The 21,746-nt window shown below is 36.5% G+C and overlaps 1 protein-coding gene across 1 annotated transcript in view; it reads right to left on the reverse strand.

The window, feature by feature from the left end:
* COBLL1 (cordon-bleu WH2 repeat protein like 1) overlaps positions 1-21,746 on the reverse strand; it is a 165,844-nt gene that overhangs the window by 33,450 nt on the left and 110,648 nt on the right. The window contains exons 4-8 of the mRNA XM_043487599.1: positions 21,129-21,330; positions 18,868-19,096; positions 17,974-18,012; positions 13,080-13,177; positions 12,733-12,969 (exon numbers count right to left, since the gene is read on the reverse strand). Coding sequence (XP_043343534.1) covers positions 12,733-12,969; positions 13,080-13,177; positions 17,974-18,012; positions 18,868-19,096; positions 21,129-21,330 — 805 coding nt within the window. The remainder of the gene's footprint in view (positions 1-12,732; positions 12,970-13,079; positions 13,178-17,973; positions 18,013-18,867; positions 19,097-21,128; positions 21,331-21,746) is intronic.

The raw sequence follows: 21,746 nt of genomic DNA on the forward strand, positions 1-21,746 counted from the left end.
GGTTCTTTGGATTCTATGGGTCAAGATTACTACAGCTTCTGTCCAACTCTCCTTCCACTTCTTCAAATGTAAAATAAGCATAAAAGGTTAACTTGCCAATAATACTAGGACATCCTTTGGCCACTGATTTCATTAAATGTGCTCTTCACAGATACTTGGTCAGCAGGCACGGGTCAGAAACTGGATTTCTGAACTTAGTTCCAATCCCAGAACTCTAAGTCACTTTTAAGTCAATACCACTGCATTTCTGACTTCTGTCATGTATGAAGTCAAGGACAACCTTATTTAAAAAATTATATGCATTTTATGCAGTGATACATGCGATCAAGTCCATGAAATGACAGCATGGGCCAGCTCTTACATATGTTGTTGCACAAATGGCATTTCACATCTTCAGGCAGAATCATATTCAAAAAAGGCTTTAAAAGAACCAAGAAAAACTGCCAGAAAATTTCTAATTGGATAGTTTTCTCTTCCAAATGAATGTTTCCATAAAAAACAAGGTATTTCACCTTTACAAGGAAAATGACACTGTAGCAGTGACAGTAAACTATCTAGTCTTTTAAAATATATGCTTTAGATGGTTAGAAAGAATTTTAGATGCAGAAATGTTCCCCCAAAACGTTAGGATAAATTATTTTACTAACTAGGATCATCATTGAATTCTCTTTGGAAACTGCACAACTGGTTGCCAAAATTAGCTCAGAAAATCAACAGCCTTTTATGTGAATATTTTCAGTTGATGCTCCAAAATCACTATCCAAATACCTTAATTTGCCAGTACTGAGAAATGCCTTAGAGGAATGAGGCAAATTATTAAATATAGACTGCCAAAAAGTATGAAATAGATGTGGTTAGCAACATTTTTTCCAAGCTACAGACAGACTGACTTATCTCTAAGCCTAAGGCAAATAAAATATCAGTGATTACTAAAGAACATTAAAATAAAAACTCAAAATGAATAAAACTGTGCTAACTATAAATCACTTTCTCACATGTTACTGTTATTTCTCTCTCTAGCTCTGTTTCCTGGTAGTTCACCCACAAGAGAAGCATTTGCTATTTCTAATATAATGTAACTATTTCCAATATTTTCTTTCTACTTTATTCAAAGGATGCTTTGGGGGAAAAACTGGAAAAAATCAGAATGCTATAGTTCTGTTAAACAGCGCACCCTTGTGGTTTATTTTACCACCTAAGCAATGAAAATCATAGGACAAGGATGTATCCAAAATTTTCACTGACTTGGAAATTATATTGTCATTTATTTTTTTCCAGTAATTTTTCCCAGCTTGGCATTACTTTTAACCAGTAAAAATAGTGCCTTCTTAAAATTTCAAATTCAAAACTAAATTGTTAAAACAGATATAAAATGTCTACAGTGGGCCCTTGGCTAAGAGGAGACTCTGCCTTGGGCCCGCCGGTGTAATAAACTGCACTCCACTATCAAAAAAAAAAAATGTCTACAGTGATTATGACTATATGCTTTGCTGAATTTCCAGAATATTTTCATCTGATGCTATAAAAAAATTTCAATTCAGGAGTGAATTTCATTTATATGCATTATGTAATGCACACTACATTTTAGTTGTTGGTCCTTAAGCTTTCAACACAACCTTGCCAAAATTCTCACTTCTTTGTAAAAGCTTAGGAAAAATATTGCCAAGAATTATTTGAGCCAATTACTATTAAAAATAAATGTAAGTCAAAGCTATGGTTCTTCCAGTGGTCATGTATGGATGTGAGAGTTGGACTGTGAAGAAAGCTGAGCATCAAAGAATTGATGCTTTTGAACTGTTGTGTTAAAGAAGACTCCTGAGAGTCCCTTGGACTGCAAGGAGATCCAACCAGTCCATCCTAAATGAGATCAGTCCTGGGTGTTCATTGGAAGTACTGATGCTGAAGCTGAAACTCCAATACTTTGGCCACCTGATGCAAAGAACTGACTCATTGGAAAAGACCCTGATGCTGGGTTAGGATTGGGGGCAGGAGGAAAGGGGACAACAGAGGATGAGATGACTGGATGGCATCACCGACTCTATGGACATGAGTTTGAGTAAACTCCGGGAGTTGGTGATGGACAGGGAGGCTTGGCATGCTGCGATTCATGGACACGACCGAGCAACTGAACTGAACTGAAGCAATGTTTAAGTTATCCAAGTACTTCTGAAAATTTACCAGATCTACCCATGAAATACTAAAATTTTGACATTTTTATTGTATATCCCATACCTGATTGTGTGAAACTGTGGTTAAAAGTTTATTAATCAATTCTCTTGAACACCTACTGTGTTACAGAATTTCTCTGGGGAACACAAATCCCATCCTCTGATTGAGAATTTTAAAAGGGAGAATTTAACAATGTTATAAGCTTTAAACAATAAAATAATGTTTATTTTTAGAAGATGGGGTGTCTATCCCATAACATGTTATATCCATCTATGGAATATTATGCAACCTTAAAAAGGGAAGCCTTTTATGTATTGATAAGGATATCCAAAATATATCATTCAATACCAAAAAAGCAAGGTATAACATAATACATGTAGCATATGACTGGCTGAGAAATTAAAAACATATGTAGGTTGAATACTGACTTGAATATATATACATATAGTCAGGCTGGAAGAATACACAAGACTGTTATTGGTTGCCTTTAGGCATGAGAATTTGGTTGGCAGCGAGGTTGGAATGGAGAATTTTCACTGTATTTTCTTTTTCATCTTTAGAAATAGATATCATAGGAATATACTACCTAAACATATACATAAAGTAAAATGAAACATAAAGATACAAGAGAGACAAATTCAGAGAAAGTAAGATCATCCCATGTTGGAATCTTTAAAAAATTCTTCATGAAGCAGGTAAAGGAAAGGTATAATTTGAATGAGTGAGGAGGAATAAAGATGAAGCTGGGGGAATTACTCTATTCTAAAAGCATAGGAAAAAAAAAAGCATAAGAAACAGGGTTTTTGCACAAGTGATGTCAAATCTTCTGGTTAGAGTTAGAAGCATACTGAAAATGATGAGGAATTAACAACAACAACAAAAAATAGTGCTTTTGTACAACAACAGAAACCACCAACAAAACGAAAAGGCAACCTGCAGAAAGGGAATATTTGCAAATCATGTATCTAGTAAGGGGCTAATATCCAAAATATATAAAGAACTCATACAACTTGATAGCCTAACAAATGCAATTTTAAAAATGGGCAGAGGAACTGAATATTTTTACAAAGATTCACAAATGGTCAATCAGTATTAGAAATGGTATTTAACATCATTATCAGTTCAGTCGCTTAATCGTGCCCAACTCTCTGCGACCCCATGAATCGCAGCACACCAGGCCTCCCTGTCGATCACCAACTCCCGGACCTTACTCAAACTCATGCTCATCGACTTGGTGATGCCATCCAGCCACCTTATCTTCTGTCATCCCCTTCTCCTCCTGCCCCCAATCCTTCCCAGCATCAGGGTCTTTTCCAATGAATCAACTCTGTGCATGAGATGGCCAAAGTACTGGAGTTTCAGCTTCAGCATCAGTCCTTCCAATGAACACCCAGGACTGATCTCCTTTAGGATAGACTGGTTGGATCTCACTGCAGTCCAGGGGACTCTCAAGAGTCTTCTCCAACACCACAGTTCAAAAGCATCAATTTTTCGGTGCTCAGCTTTCTTCACAGTCCAACTCTCACATCCATACATGACCACTGGAAAAACCATAGCCTTGACTAGACAGACCTTTGTTGGCAAAGTAATGTCTCTGCTTTTTAATATGCTATCCAGGTTGATCATAACTTTCCTTCCAAGGAATAAGAGTCTTTTAATTTCATGGCTGCAGTCACCATCTGCAGTAACCTTGGAGCCCCCAAAAATGGTCTGACACTGTTTCCACTGTCTCCCCATCTATTTCCCATGAGGTGATGGGACCAGATGCCATGATCTTAGTTTTCTGAATGTTGAGCTTTAAGCCAACTTTTTCACTCTCCTCTTTCACTTTCATCAAGAGGCTTTTCAGTTCCTCTTCACTTTCTGCCATAAGGGTGGTGTCATCTGCATATGTGAGGTTATTGATATTTCTCCCAGCAATCTTGATTCTAGCTTGTGCTTCTTCCAGCCCAGCGTTTCTCATGATGTACTCTGCATATAAGTTAAATAAGCAGGGTGACAATATACAGCCTTGATGTACTCCTTTTCCTATTTGGAACCAGTCTGTTGCTCCATGTCCAGTTCTAACTGTTGCTTCCTGACCTGCATACAGATTTCTCAAGAGGCAAGTCAGGTGGTCTGGTATTCCCATCTCTTGAAGAATTTTCCACAGTTTATTGTGATCCACACAGTCGAAGGCATTGGCGTAGTCAATAAAGCAGAAATAGATGTTTTTCTGGAACTCTCTTGCTTTTTCGATGATCCAGCGGATATTGGCAATTTGATCTCTGGTTCCTCTGCCTTTTCTAAAACCAGCTTGAATATCTGGAAGTTCGCGGTTCACGTATTGCTGAAGGCTGGCTTGGAGAATTTTGAGCATTACTTTGCTAGCGTGTGAGATGAGTGCAATTGTGCGGTAGTTTGAGCATTTTTGGGATTGCCTTTCTTTGGGATTGGAATGAAAACTGACCTTTTCCAGTCCTGTGGCCACTGCTGAGTTTTCCAAACTTGCTGGCATATTGAGTGCAGCACTTTCACAGCATCATCTTTCAGGATTTGAAATAGCTCAACTGGAATTCCATCACCTCCACAAGCTTTGTTCGTAGTGATGCTTTCTAAGGCCCACTTGACTTCACATTCCAGGATGTCTGGCTCTAGGTGAGTGATCACACCATCGGGATTATCTGGGTCATGAAGATCTTTTTTGTACAGTTCTTGTGTGTATTCCTTCCACCTCTTCTTAATATCTTCTGCTTCTGTTAGGTCCATACCCATTCTGCCCTTTATCGAGCCCATCTTTGTGTCAAATGTTCCCTTGGTATCTCTAATTTTCTTGAGATCTCTAGTCTTTCCCATTCTGTTGTTTTCCTCTATTTCTTTGCAATGATCACTGAGGAAGGCTTTCTTATCTCTCCTGGCCATTCTTTGGAACTCTGCATTCAAATGGGAATATCTTTCCTTTTCTCCTTTGCTTTTTGCTTCTCTTCATTTCACAGCTACCTACCCAGGTCGGTAGGTGCCCAATATGCTACTGGAGATCAGTGGAGAAATAACTCCAGAAAGAATGAAGGGATGGAGCCAAGCAAAAACAGTATCCAGTTGTGGATGAGACTGGTGATAGACGCAAGGTCCGATGCTGTAAAGAGCAATATTGCATAGGAACCTGGAATGTTAGGTCCATGCATCAAGGCAAATTGGAAGTGGTCAAACAGGAGATGGCAAGAGTGAATGTCGACATTCTAGGAATCAGCAAACTAAAATGGACTGGAATGGGTGAATTTAACTCAGATGACTATTATATCTACTACTGTGGGCCAGAATCCCTTAGAAGAAATGGAGTAGCCCTCATAGTCAACAAAAGAGTCCAAAATGCAGTACTTGGATGCAGTCTCAAAAACGACAGAATGATCTCTGTTTGTTTCCAAGGCAAACCATTCAATATCACGGTAATCCAAGCCTATGCCCGAACCAGTAATGCTGAAGAAGCTGAAGTTGAATGGTTCTATGAAGACCTACAAGACCTTCTAGAACTAACACCCAAAAAAGATGTCCTTTTCATTATAGGGGACTGGAATGCAAAAGTAGGAAGACAAGAAACACCTGGAGTAACAGGCAAATTTGGCCTTGGAGTACGGAATGAAGCAGGGCAAAGGCTAATGGAGTTCTGCCAAGAGAACGCACTGGTCATAGCAAACACCCTCTTCCAACAACACAAGAGAAGACTCTACACATGGACATCACCAGATGGTCAACACTAAAATCAGATTGATTATATTCTTTACAGCCAAAGATGGAGAAACTCTATACAGTCAGCAAAAACAAGACCGGGAGCTGACTGTGGCTCTGATCATGAACTCCTTATTGCCAAATTCAGACTTAAACTGAAGAAAGTAGGGATAACCACTAGACCATTCAGGTATGACATAAATCAAATCCCTTATAACTATACATCAATCATCAGGGAAGTGCAAATCAAAATTACAGTAAGATACCATGTCATACTTGTTAGAATGGCTATTATCAAGACTATAACAGATATGTGCTGACAAGAATGTTAAGAAAAGAGAATCCTTGTGCGCTCTTGGTAGGAACATAAATTGGTGCTGCCACTATGGAAAACAGTTTGGAGGTCAGTGAAATAATTAAAAATAGAAACTACCATGTGATCCAGCAATTGCACTTCTGGATATGTATTCAAAGGAAACAAAAATAGGATATTAAAGAGTTACCTACACTCCCATGTCACAATAGCCAAGACACAGAAACACTCTAAGTGTCCATGTATGGATAAATGGACAAAAAAGATGTGATAAGTTAAATATGTGTATTTTATATATATATACATATATATGATACACATACATATGCACACACACAGGAATATTATTCAGCCATGAGAAAGAAGGAACTCCTGCCATTTATAACAACATAAATGGACCTTCAGGGCATTACAGCAAACGAAATAAGCCAAAGACTGGCAAATATTGCATGGTATCTAAAAGTCAAACTCAGAGTAGAAGAGTTACCTGGGGCTGGAGGGGGGGGGGGGCAGGGGGCTGGGGGGATAGAGAGAAACTGATAAAAGAGGACAAACTTTCAACTAGAAGATGAAGAAGATCTGAGGATCTAACTGAAACATAGTGACTATAGTTGACAACACTATTATATAATGGAAATTTGCTAAGACAGAACTTAAATGTTCATACCAAAAAAACCCCCGATAATATGTGAAGCGATGGACATGTTAATTAAATAGATAGTGGGAATTCTTTCACGATGTATTTCAAATTGCCACAATGTATTTAAATAGCTTACAATTTTATTTGTCAATTATACCTCAAAATAACTAGAAAGAAAGAGAGAAAGGGGAGAGAGGAAGGGAGATGTTTGTCAAGCCTTTCACACCCACCAAACTGTATGTAGAGGGCCTTAAATGCCTGGAAAATAACAGCCATCTATCCAAAGTTTCTGAACTGAAAAGTGACAATTATAAAATATAAATGTGGCAGCTTGCCACATCCTTCATATTGTGAAGACAAGAAGGGGCAAGACAAGCTAAGTACTGACCTTCTCCTTACATTCCTGGCCCTGGACTTCCCTGAGGCATGGCTCTAGCAGAGGGAATAGAAGAAAGGGACAAGGAGACATGTGAAGAGAAATTGAATGGTTAGTCACTAAGTGGATGTGGAAAGAAAAAGAACGAACATCAGAGATCATCTTGAGCTTTTCAAACTGGGAGAAAAAAGTGAGATTGATTTTACATACACTGATATCCAGATGGTCAATGCCCAAATCAGACTGATTATATTCTTGCAGCCGAAGATGAAGAAGCTCTATATAGTCAGCAAAAACAAGACCAGGAGCAGACTGTGGCTCAGATCATCAGCTCCTTATTGCAAAATTCAGGCTCAAGCTGAATAAAGTAGGGAAAACCACTAGGCCACTCAGGTATGACCTAAATCAAATCTCTTATAAGTGGAGGTGATGAATAGATTCAAGGAACTCGATCTGGTAGACAGAGTGCCTGAAGAATTATGGATGGAGGTTCCTAACATTGTACAGAAGGTGATGACCAAAACCATCCCCAAGAAAAAGAAATGCAAGAAGGCAAAATGGTTGTCTGAGGAGGCCTTACAAATAGCTGAAAAAAGAAGAGAAACAAAAATCAAAGGAGAAAGAGAAAGATATACTCAGCTGAATGCAGAGTTCTAGAGAATAGCAAGAAGAGATAAGAAAGCCTTCATAAGCAAACAATGCAAAGGAATAGAGGAAAACAATAGAATGGGAAAGACTGGAGATCCCTTTAAGAAAACTGGGGATAACAAGGAAACATTTCATACAAAGTTGGGCACAATAAAGGACAGAAACAGCAAGGATCTAATGGAAGCAGAAGAGATTAAGAAGAGTAGCAAGAATACACAAAAGAACTGTACAAAAAAGGTTTTAATGACCCAGATAACCAAAATGGTGTGGTCACTCACCTAGAGTCAGAATCCTGGAGTGTGAAGTCAAGTGGGCCTTAAGGAGCGTGACCACAAACAAAGCTAGCAGAGGTGATGCAATTCCAGTTGAGCTCTTAATCCTAAAAGATGCTGCTGCTAAAGTGCTGCACTCAATGTGTCAGCAAATTTGGAAAATGCATTAGTGGCCACAGGACTGGAAAAGGTCAGTTTTCATTCTAATCCCAAAGAATGTTCAAATTACTGCACAAGTGCTTTCATTTCACATGCTAGCAAGAGTACACTCAAAATCCTTCAAGTTAGGCTTCAGCAGTACATGAACTGAGAACCTCCAGATGGACAAGCTGGATTTAGGAACCAGAGATCAAATTGCCAACATCTGCTGGATCACAGAAAAAGCAAGGGAATTCCAAAAAACATCTGCTTCATTGACTGTGCTAAAGCCTTTGATGGTGTGGATAACAACAAACTGGAAAATTCTTAGAGACAGGAATATTAGACCACCTTACCTGTCGCCTGAGAAACCTGAATACAGGACAAGAAGCAATAGTTAGAACTGGACATGAAACAACAGACTGGTTCAAAGCTGGGAAAGGAGTATATAAAGGCTATATATTGTCTCTCTGCTTATTTAACTTTCATGCAGGGTACATCATGTGAAATGCTGGGCTGGATGAGGCACAAGCTGGAATAAATCAGCTTGGAGAAATATCAATGGTCTCAGATATGCAGATGATACCACTTTGCTGGCAGAAAGGGAAGAAGAACTAAAGAGCCTCTTGATGAAGGTGACAGAGAAGAGTGAAAAGGCTGGCTTAAAACTCAACATTAAAAAAATGAAGATCATAGCATCCTGTCTCATCACTTGATAGCAAATAAATGGGGAAAAACTGGAAACAGTGACAGATTTTATTTTCTTGGGCTCCAAAATCACTGCAGTGACTGCATCATAAAATTAATAGAAGCTTGCTGCTTGGAAGAAAAGCTATGGCAAACCTAGACAGCATATTAAAAAGCAGAGACATCACTTGGCTGACAAAGGTCTATATAGTCAAAGCTATGGTTTTTCCAGTAGTCATGTATGGATGTAAAGTTGGATCATAAAGAAGGCTGAATGCTGAGGAATTGATGCTTTCAAACTGTAGTGCTGGAGAGGATTCTTGAGAGTCCCGGGGACAGCAAGGAGATCAAACCAGTCAATCCTAAAAGAAATCAACCCTGAATATTCATTGGAAGGACTGATGCTGAAGTTCAATACTTTGGCCACCTGATACAAACAGCTGACTCCTTGGAAAAGGCCCTGATGCTGGGAAAGATTGAGGGCAAAAGGAGAAAGGGGTGACAGATGAGATGGTTGGATGGCATTACTGACTCAACAGACATGAGTTTGAGTAACTTCAGGAGATAGTGAAGGACAGGGAAGCCTGGCGTGCTGCAATTCATGGGGTCTCAAAGAGCTGGACATGATTTAGCAACTAAACAACAACCAGGCAGTGAGGAGTCAATAAGCAACCATGAGTTCAAACTGCAAGGGGAACGATAACTGAGACTGGAATACAAAGCTGATGTATTCGTTTCCTAGACTGCCAGAACAAATGACTATGACTGGGCAGCTTCAACCAACAGAAATGTATTCTGCTGCAGTTCTGGAAGCTAGCAGTCTGAGATCAAGGTGTCAGCAGGACCACATCCCTCAGAAGTCGGTGGGGAAGAGTCCTTCCTTGCCTCCTCTAGGCTCCTGGTATTCCTTGGCTTGAGGCAGAGCCATGCAATCTCCATCTGTCATCACATCACCTCTCCTTTGTGTCTTTGTGCCTGAGTCTTCCCTGGCGGCTCAGTGGTAAAGAATCTGCCTGCCAATGCTGGAGATGGGGGTTCCATTCTGGGTTGGAACGATCCCCTGGAGAAGGAAACGGAAACCCACTCCAGTATTCTTGCCTGGAAAATCCCATGGACAAAGGTTATCTGGTGGGCTACAGTCCAGGGGGCCGCAAAGAGTTGGACATGACTGAGTGACTAAACAACATTCCCCTCTTGCTGTTGTAACAACACCAGTCACTGGATTGGGCCCAACTTAAGTCCAGGACTTTCTCATCTCTAGATCTTCGGCTTGGACTTATCTTTTCGGGGGATGTTATTCCAAACACTACAGCTGAGAATTCAACAAAGAATAGATGTTTTCTCTGAAAGAGTAGACATAGATGAAGATCACGGATTCAGGTACCTCCAAATTTAGAAAATGGGTAAAGAAGTTGTGGGGGAAAAAAAGAAGAGAGCTGAGCTATAAGAAGAGAATTAGGGCCACGGAAGAGAGAAAAAATAAGACCAAAGGGTGATCTATCCCATTGAATATGGCAAAGAAGTTAAGGAAATACATGGCAAGATGCCTTGGAAGGCATGAACTCATAGGAGCATGAATGTGTGCATGTCCACACACTCACACATACTCACACAGAGAACCACAGCTTCACTGTTAAGAATTTTTGTAATGAATAAATTTTTTAAAATGATTTTTCAGCTTCTCTAGGGAAAAATAAATAATTCCAGATCCTGCTAAACAATACATCAAAGAACTAACCAGATGTCCAGATCAAAGGAAAAAATAATTAGAAAATTATATAAAAATGTCTAATTTTCCAAAGGCAACAAACTAAAAAAAAAAAAAAAAATAGCCTTGAACATGGGGGCATCAACTGGTCACAGAACAGAGAGTGAGAATCAAACGAAATGGTTTTTGGTGAGGTCATTGGTAGTACAGCCTAGAATTTTAAGAAGCTGACTTTTAGAAAGACAATGTAGACCTCTTCAGACTCCAAACACAAAGGAGGTTTACTGTAATAGATTGGATGAAGTCATCTGGAAAGGTTTGTGAGCAGGGGCTAAGATGTATTTCTATATAAAGGAAAAGACAGACTTTGGTAACCACTCAAGAGTGTAATAATTTATACTGTTACAGTACGGTTTTATGGTAATTAAAAATATAAAATGATCCTGAAAGTGCTGCCTTTTAAATGACTTGCTCTGAAGAAGTGCAAACTAGTTATGGTCACAAAATGAAGTCTCTGACCCTGACACGGGGTCCCTGCTTCTCCCGCTGTTTCAAATCTCTGTTTCTTGCACATGCCCAGACTCACCAACAGTCCTCACATTCCTTGCATCTTTCAACAGGGTTCCTCTTGTCTAATACACTGCCACACATTTTTAAAGACTGAACCCGACCACCAAGCATTTGCCCTGGAAAACTCTGCAGTAAAGGATTCTATAATTTGAAAAAATAACTATCCTCCTGATGTATAAGATGAGATTTTATACCACAGCCATTTGACAAGAGAGCCTTATAGAAATAATAAGACAGCTTAATAAATGACTTTCCAAGTAACTACTGAGCTTCAGCATTTTTTAAGTTCATTTCTATCTAATCCAGTTGCTACTTTCTAAAGACATACATGACAGTTTATAAATTACAATTTAAAACTATAGTTAAAATATCTCTAAGATTAAGAAAATACAAAATAGTTTATTAGTTGAGAAGGGTTAATTTCTTGAGCATTTGAATTAACTAACTTTCTAAGGCGGAAACAAAATCCTTCAACTAGACACAAGAAAACCGAGTTTCTCAAATACCTCAAAATAAAATTTGCTCTCAAAGTTAACTTAAAACAACTGTCAACTCCAAGCAACAAAATATATGGTCTCATGTTCAATCACAGTTACTTAAAACGTCAAATATAATTCACCTGAATAAAGCAAAGAATGTACAGACATTACAGACATGAAAAGTTGCTTGCAAGTGGATTTCAACAAAATAGCATGTTCCAGGAAAATTTGGGATTAGAGAGACGTAATAGTGAGAATGTTTGGGAAAAAGGTATACCTAGAACAGTGCCTTGAACATCAAAATATATGATAGTAACTGTAGTATTTTATATACAAAGACTTTTTTATAACAGAGAATATATGTATCAGGCAGACCCCCTGAGAATCTGAGAGTCAAGACCTGACTATATGTAGTTAGAAACCCATGAAAGTAACAAAGATTGTGTTGCTGTTAACAAAAAGAAAAAAAGTTGTGTTCAAAAATAAATATTTCCTTTCCTAATACATGCATCAAACAAGAACCTCCAGCTGGGCCTTAATAAACCAGGACTTTAAGGTTTACAGATGATGTATTTGCTTGTATATAAAAGCTACTTCAAATAGACATATTTTATTCTTTACTGCATTTCAGAACTGTACATAGGGACGCTCTTCATAGTACCAACGCTGTTAGGAACTAGTTATTCATCTAATTACATATGAGTAAATGTTCCTATTAGCAGCCTATGTGGAAAAGGACAAGTTAGTTAAGAGGAAAAATGGATGGTCCCCGTCCCCATCTTAAGTGAGTGAAGTCACTCAGTCGTGTCCGACTCTTTGCGACCCCATGGACTGTAGCCTACCAGGCTCCTCCGTCTATGGAATTTTCCAGGCAAGAGTACTGGAGTGGGGTGCCATTTCCTTCTCTGGGGAATCTTTCCAACCCAGGGATCAAACCCGGGTCTCCCGCATTGCAAGCAGATGCTTTACCATTTGAGCCACCAGGGAAGCCCCATCTTAAAAATACAAACAAAACAAATGTACATACCTCCTCTGTTTCATCCACACTCGGGGATTTCACCATATAAGAAGCTGGCCTCTCCTGGATGTGCGCGAGGTCCTGGGGGGCACTCTGAGACCCCAGCATTGGAGGCAGTGGGGCGCGCCTCTTCTTGGGGGCATCCGACGGCAGGGTGTTTGAAATATACTGTTTGGAAATGGTATTGCTCTTTGTAAAAGTTGGCCGGTGCTTACTTACTAGAGGAGTCGCAGGAGCACTGACAGTCTAATACAGAATGAAAAGGCAAAATCTACAGGTAATTCCATGGTAAAAAGCACATGCAATTAAAACAGATTAGAAGAATCTTATAAAATACTACATAAGAAAATACATACTTGCTCCCGCTTTTTCTTACTGCGTTGAAATAAGCTGAAAAACCCTTTACTTTCTTTATCCTTCATAAGGTCTAGGTTTTGTGATATTTGGCAGGACTCTAAAATAGAAAAAAAGCACCTTACTTTTGTTCACAGGGTTATACGTTCACCTCTGAGGTTTCTCTGGATTACTTTTCCTTGATAACTGTATTTAATGATAAAAGCTACTAGCTATGGTCTACTATGAACCAGGCACTCTGCTAGGCACCTCATATTTTAATCAACTCTCAAAGCAGCAAGCACATTTAGTATTATTATTCCTGTTCCATAGTAGGGAAAACTGAAGTTTAAAGAAACTAAGATACATACTTGGGGCAAAGGTCAGGAAATGACAGCTAGGACATAAACCCATTTCGTAGTGACTCAGAGTCTGTTTTATACACAACTACCAACATTTTAGAAGTAAAAAGGACACTTTTTACTTTTCAAAGGGTGCTGTAAAAAAGATGTTGTTATCATACAGTTTGTCTCTTTGTTGATTTTGAATTAATACTTTTTTGTCTTAGAGCTAAACTATCATGAAGTATTTAATTCTCCAAAGCATGATTCATTATAATTACTTAGCACTCTATTAAATGTTTTAAAATTTTTTATTTCCGTAATCCAACTGGTTCTGGTTCTCAACTGAGGGTGATTTTGCACAGACACACACACACACACACATTCACCCAAAGACATTTAACAATGTCTAGGGACAATTTTAATTGTCACGACTGAATTAGGGTGAAGAGAATGTGCTATTGGGATCTACTGGGTACAGGCTAGTGATGCTGCTAAATAATACTGTAAAGCACAAGACAGCCCCCCAACAACAAAGAATTATCCAGCCCCAAATGTCAATAGTGCTGAAATTAAACCATATTTTAATCAGAACGGCAAATGTCAAACCTCAATGTTGCATAGGTAACATTTCATTTTCTAAACAGTATTTTCTAATGTCAACTGAAAGGGCCTACAAACAACAAATCCAGTACCCCTGAGTCACCCTGGCCCAGACTGTTTCTAAATCCCATTTCCCACTGAAAGGAACCATCTCAGGAACCAATATGATATGGTTTCTCCTGACCACAGTCAGGACAATTTGGACATCGTAAGAATAACTCAATAAAGTGAAACATAGCACACATGTTTAATTCCAAGAATTCATAATAATACTAAAAAGTAACTGATTCTCATTGACCATTATTTTAAAAACTAAGGGAAAGAATCACATTTTATCCTGCGTTTTCTGAAAGAATCCTATCGAGAGAGACAAATAGCTGACATAGGAAAACTGGCTTTTTAAAGAAATATCTCAACTACTAATTACAGGAATGTTTGTTACAGATTATAATTGTTTTATAACTCTTAATTAACTAAGACATGTGCAGTGGTGGTCACAGCAGCACTACCAACAATAGACAAGACATGGAAATAACTTAAATGTCCATCGACAGATGAATAGATAAAGAAAATGTGGTATCTCGACACAATGGAATACTACTCATCCCCCCAAAACAATGAAACAACGCCATTTGCACCAACATGGATGGCCCTAGAGATTTTCATACTAAGACAGAAAGAGAAATACAAATACCATATTGCTAGCATTTATACATAGAATCTAAAATATGACACAAACAGACTATGAAACAGACTCAGAGACATAGAGAACAGACTTGTGCTTGCCAAGAAGGTAGGGGTGGGGAAGGAATGGAGTGGCAGTTTGGGTGCAAACTATTATATATAGATAGGATGGATAAGTGGCAAGGTTCTACTGTATATCACAGAGAACTATATTCAACATCTTGTGATAAACCATAGTGGAAAAGAATGTTAAAAAGAATTATATATATGTATAACTGAATCACTTTGCTGTAGAGGGATATATCAACTACACTTCAATTTAAAAAGATACCGGCAATGATTATTGATGGCTAATATCAATAAAGGTAACTTGTTATTACATGTCTGTTAATGGAAATACACAGTACAACCCATGAAATATTCTTATGAAAAACATCTCCCCCAAATCTGATCAAGTCTCTAGATTTAACAATCAATTTACAGGAAACAGAGGATAAAGGAGCATGTTAAGTGGCACCACAGGATGCAATCAGTAAATTCTGAATGTGGAAAACACCATAAGACAAATGACCTAGTTTCTTCAACAAATCAGTTGCAGATTTTAAAAAGAGAGAGACAGGAGTGGGCATTTATACATTTTAAAAATATCTCTCCTCTGAAACACGTATGAGTTTTATGGTAAATCACAATATAATCTCTGTGACATTGGAGACAAAGTACTATACGTTAAAATGTGTGGGATATATCTAGCAGAACTTAGAGCTCAATGATAGTCTTAAATACATAGTCTTTTTTAGTCTTTTTATTTAAAGAAAAAGTTTCAAAAATTAAATAATTTATGACAAAGTAGGCTTTATTCCAGGAAAGTAAAGATAGTTAATACCAATAAATATATTAATGCAACATGACTCAATAAGACACTAAAGGAGAACTATATTTCACAAATTAAAACTTCATAAATCTGATGCTTCAAATATTAAATAAGCACTATGTATTCCATACAATGAGTTTACTGACATTTCTAGCAACTAACAATAATAGGCATGTGGACAGTATTTTATGGTCAAAAATTTTTTCACATGCCTAATTCATTCTTTAGAACACTGCTGTGAGGTAGGTGTCACAAGCTACCTGAGCTATTCTGAGCCCTTGTTATAAGTTGGGGACTGTAAAGAATTGAAAGTCCTGGGTGACGGTGACTAGAGAGTTTGAATAACTTGCACCAAAACAAATAGACATTAAACACTAGAATTGAATCCAGTACCCATTTCAAGATGATGTGCAATACCTCTGACTTCTTTTTTTAAGAAATGCTACTATTTCATTTCTCCACTAGTTGAATGTAGATATACAATTAAATTTCATTAGAACGGTAAATAGCAAGTTCACATGGCGGTGGAGTGCAATAACTATAACCAAAGTACTCATGTAGTTATTTTTGGCAAAGTAATTTCCAAAGTAATTTCCTCAACAGTGGTTAATTCCTAAGTCTTCACTTAAAGCTCAGTTTCAGGGATCACTACAAGTCAAACACCAGAACAAACAAGGACTTGAGCTTACTTAGAAAAGCAACTCAAATACTGTTGGTTTCCTGTTTCTCAAAGAGAGGCTGTAAATAATTGCACACAAAGTTCTAAGCCTTCTGATCATATCAGACAAAGTAAGGGGGCAGAAGCATTTACAACATTTGGATTGACCTTGTAGATTCTGACTCTGTAAAAGGAGCTTTTTACATTTTCCTGTTACAATCTCTTAAGATTATGTTCACAACATTTAATACTCTGCATAAACCACATACTTTTTCGGCCGGAGGGGATATTAAATCAGCACATTCAACAGCTTCAAAATGAGGCCAACAAGGTTATGGAATTTGCTTTGGGTTATGTACGTAGAGAGTGGCAAAGTTAGGAATGAAAGCCATGTACAAGTAACAGAATGCTGTTGCTGGAAAGAATCAAGGGAACATTTTTTTCTCTTGATTATCATAAAAGTGGGAGGTGAGATCTAGACAAATAAAGTCATTTGCCTGATCAGCTTGCCAGATGAGCTTAGTAGCTAAGGTAATATCAGGATTAACATGCCTATCTTCTGATTATTAGCCAGTATACACATTACAATCATAAGAATTTTCAACTCCTTTGATTAGTCTAGTTTTCATGATAGCCACTAGAAATAAATAAGTACACTCTTACTTATGTGGGCTTAATTCTTGGAATTGAGAGGTTCATTGTTTTATGAAAAAATTCTAAATGGTGAAGAAAGAAGATTTCAGTAATTTAATAACACTTAATGTGTATAGTTTATTAAGTTTTTTTAGTAGGGGGTAATTATTACAGTAATCAATTATCTGAACCTATTCTTTTTTAATGGGGAAAAGATTTCCAGACTTTATTATTATTGGCTAATTTTTAATAAAGTTTTCTGCCATGAAAGTATTATATTTCCATTATAAAATTCTATAATATAAAGAAGAGAAGGATGAAAAAAGTCACTCATAGCCCTACCACCCAAAGGTATCCACACTTAAAATTTTTATATATTCCTTTTCAGAAATTTCATATAAAAGTTTTTTAATATACTATATTAAACATTAAAGAGCTTTAAAAGCTGATTTTAGCATAAGCACTTTCCATATTATTACAAAATATTCACAAGCAATTTAAATTTGCAAACATTTCCTGTAATGAATATACCCTTAATATTCTGAATAACTATTGCAAAAGAAATAATTTGGGACCCTTCTTGGAACCATCAAGCTTTCAGTGTATGTACCCAATAAAGGCCCTAGCAAAATCACTTTTTCTTGTCTGAGAGTCAAGGATATGTTTTTCTCATTCTTAATGTGATATTAATTTTCAAATAGTTATTTAAATGTAATTATTGTATTAAATTCAGAAATCAAGGCAGGAGCTTATAAACTATTTTTCAGAAATAAAACCCAAAGATTTTCTAAATTAAAATCTCTTACCGAATGTACATATTAGTAGTGTTAAGAAAATAGGTAATATTATCAGCTTAGTTAGTTAGTGTTAGTCACTCAGTCATGTCCAACTCTTTGCAAACCCGTGGACTATAGTCCGCTAGGCTCCTCTGTCCATGGAATTCTCCAGGCAAGAGTACTGGCTTGGGGAGCCATTCCCTTCAGGAGATCTTCCCAACCCAGGGATTGTATTGTCTCTAGATTCTTTACCATCTAAGCCACCAGAAAAGTCCCATTAGCAGTTTTTATAATTTACCCACTAGAAACAGATTTCAGATTATAATCTTTCTACAGATTCATATATCTTACCTTGTAAAGATGACTTATTGAAGGCAGTAACAGAAGTGGCTACAGAAGGAGGGAGTAAAAGAGGGTAAATTGACTGTAAAGATAATGTCTGTTCAAGTATAAAACATCACTGAGTTGAAACATTTGTCTATGAATTATTTAAAGCCACAATCTCAAGATAAAGTTGAACTTCTCTACACAGAGAAGATGTAAGTAATCATTCTTCACAAAGTTTTCATTACTCCTAATAAAACAGATTTCTGTTGAATAAACAAACTTGCGTTTATCTATTAGATATCACAGAAACCAACATTATCTAAAATCTCCAAGTTTTAATACATTATTTCTATAGATTTATATTCCAAGTTATTCCTATTTTGAAGATTTTTGTAACTAGACTGACTCATCTTATAAGCTAATTGATTATGGGTGCTGAACTTAGAAAAATATTTGTCAACATACTCTCAAATTCGAAAGATAATTAAGACTCAGACAAAACCATCATGAGTCTCCTGCAGCACAGTCAGATTTTTTACCGTCTGAGCCACCAGGGAAGCCCATGAATACAGGAGTGGGGTAGCCTATCCCTTCCTGACCCAGGAATCAAACCAGAGTCTCCTGCATTGCAGGCAGATTTTTTACCAGCTGAGCTACCAGAGATGCCCTAAATATTCAAAGGTAGATGGAAAAGTGTAAAATGTAAATAACAGCTAAGAAACACAAATTTTTATTTCAATTTTAATAACTGAACTCAAGTTAAATTTTATATATTTAGTTTTCTCTTTTTATTTCCAATGACATGTACTGACTTTACTACAGGATTCATTATGAATTTGAGAATAGTTATACATAAACACAAAACATGCACACATACGCACATCATGTCAAATAAACAACATGAAAAGTCTTACTTACCTTTGCTAACATCGATGGCATATAATTCTCTCAGTCCCAGTTCATTAAGAGATTTTGTCAAGTCAAGGGGCTCCTGAGACTGATAGTCCTTCAATAACTGTGTGTGTAAGGGATCAAACTCACATTTGCTGCATATAATGGCGTTAAGTTCTTGAAGTGGTGCATGTGGGCTAACTCTCACTATTGTCTTCTGTGTTTTCTTAAAATTGATCACTACTCTCACAGTTTTCTGAAACACAGATTAAAGCCAGAGTTAAAACATAATTTACTGTTTTTTTTCAAGATAATAAGAACCTTCATTTTATTGTGTAAGAATCCTTCTCCCATAGCCAAGTTCAACAATATAGGTAACATTAAGAATTAAAGTGAATAACATGATGATATACAAGTCCTGTGACCTTAGTTTTAACTTATGGTATTTCTGGTGGAAGTAAGTGGCCTGAATATCCATCCTGAGATCTGGAGAAGATTGGAGGCATTTTCTAGAATAGTCTTTGTAGCACTAGAATGTCATAAATTTCTGTCTCATACTAAGCCCCAGCTTCTATTCCTATATCTCTAGCACCCTCACATTGCATAATATGAAATCACCATAGTTTACTGACAAATTTTCTACAGTGATGTCTAGAACAATGATATAATCTATGGAAAATTATGTATTGGAACAAATGCAATATACAGTATTTTTCTCCTTTGTGGTAAAATTTTCATTTTGATTAATGAAATGCAAACCAGATTCTTGGAAAAACTTTGCTTATTAAGTAATCTAGATTAAATTCATAACTCTTATAAAGTATTAAGTCGATTTAAATCCAAAACAAAACATAAAAGCCTCTTATCTAGTCCTACAGGTGTTTTTGCTTTATTCCTGAAAATATTTACTTTAAAATTAGCATACATAATAGAATTATAAATGTTTTATTCTTTTTTTTTCAGTTGAGAAATATTTATCTTTCTAATGGTTTGTCAGTTGTCTCAATGGAAAAAATGGGATATTTTAATTAAGACACTAACATTTTTGAGCTTCTATTTGAGATAAGTGAGTTAATCCATATGAAGAGCTTAACACACTGGCATATTGTAAATTATCAACACATAAACATTAGCAATTGTAACTAACTATTGTTGTTGTCACTACTATTATTACTACTTTGGTTAATTTTAATATATTAGTAAAGAATAGTATAATAGTCCTCATTTAGATATTTAATACTGCTAACTCAAAGTTACCAAGAAGATTTTAAGCACCTCCGTATTTTAATGCAATTGAATTAAATTTTGTATGTAAATGAAATTTAGAAACATGACCACATTAAGTGAAACTTACAGATTGCAGCTCTTTAAAGTTTAACATATATTCCTAAAATACTACATGTAGTCCAATGCTACAGCATAAATAATACAATTTCCATTTAGATAAATAGTATCCATATCTTTATGGAAAATAGCCCAATATCCTAATTAATATTTAATATTCAATCAAATGTTGTAGAAAGCAAAGAATTTTTAGTGTTGTCCAAAAAAAGTAACTTTTTTGTTAAAAAAAAAAAACTTGTCATAAGAATATGAAGAAAATATGAGAATCTATGTACTTAAGTCAGGTGTAAATGAACTAAGAAATAAACCTTTATATATTTTTTACAGTTAAAAATGGTTTATGTTGTTCCTAATGAAAGAGTATTTCTGGAAACCCATTACTTCTACCACCCCCTTTGCTTACAGAAACAGAACAATTTTATAAAGGAGAACTGATGATATTATCACTGTGGTAAAAAAAATTTTGCTTAAAATTCGTACATTACAGAAAACCAAGCCATCATGCAGCTCAAATTAACAATAATTCATAAGTTAAAAAGTTACAACCACCATGCACCAAGTATAGAGAAGTAAAAAAAAATTATTTTAAATTCTTAGAGGAATTTGTATTAAAGAATTCTAAAGCCTTTTTTTAAAAATGTAAAATACTTTTTAAAAGAGTAGCTCAAAGTATAGGTCTTTCATAATTGTCAGATTCTGATACTGTCAAAAAGATCACTTTAGCACATCTAAAATCTAAAGTATTCCCCAAATCCTAGTTAATCCAAGGATAAACAACCAAGTGAATCCTAAGCATTTTTGCTTAGGTCCAGGAAAACACAATAGCCATACTTACATCGAATTAGACCAGGAAAGGCAAATTTTATTTCATTTAACCTGAGCTACAAAGAATGATTTTAAAAATTAACTTAGTATTATGTCAAAATCTACTATGAAAATCTTACCTCTGGTATTAAAGGTGTAGGTTTTTTCTTATCCAGAATTTTTGGCTTTAAAATTACTTTCTCCACCTCCAACATTCCTATTGGTGTGTTTGGCTTAAATTTAATGGGGTTGTTTTCAGCTGAGAGCAGATCAATTGTGTGACTTGATGGATTTAAGTGATATTGTGCACAGAGGAAAATCAACAAGTCCATCATAGGTTTACTGTAAAACAAGAGTAGTGCTGATCATGGGACAATTTCATTACCTGTTCAATTTATTGTTTCAAGCATTTTTTTCTAGGGCCTCCGGGGAATGGCAACCCACTCCAGTACTCTTGCCGGGAGAATTCCATGGACAGAGGACCTGCCGGGCTACAGTCCATGGGATCACAAAGAGTCGGACACCACTGTGTGACTAACTTTCCTTTTTTTGCTTATCTTCAGCAGATAAAACAAGCCTACAGAATACTGTGAAAGCTGCGTAAAAAGCTAACCAAAAGATATTATATCTAAGCAGACAAAATTATAATAGTTTAAAAATTCTAAGTAGTATTCAAGAAAACTTGGATCCTTGTGTTGGTTTAAAAATTCTGTATATTTTATCTGCCAAATTGTCTTCATATCATAGATTTCAGGAGA

This window comes from Cervus canadensis, chromosome 15, assembly GCF_019320065.1.
Source record: "Cervus canadensis isolate Bull #8, Minnesota chromosome 15, ASM1932006v1, whole genome shotgun sequence".
Taxonomy (NCBI): domain Eukaryota; kingdom Metazoa; phylum Chordata; class Mammalia; order Artiodactyla; family Cervidae; genus Cervus; species Cervus canadensis.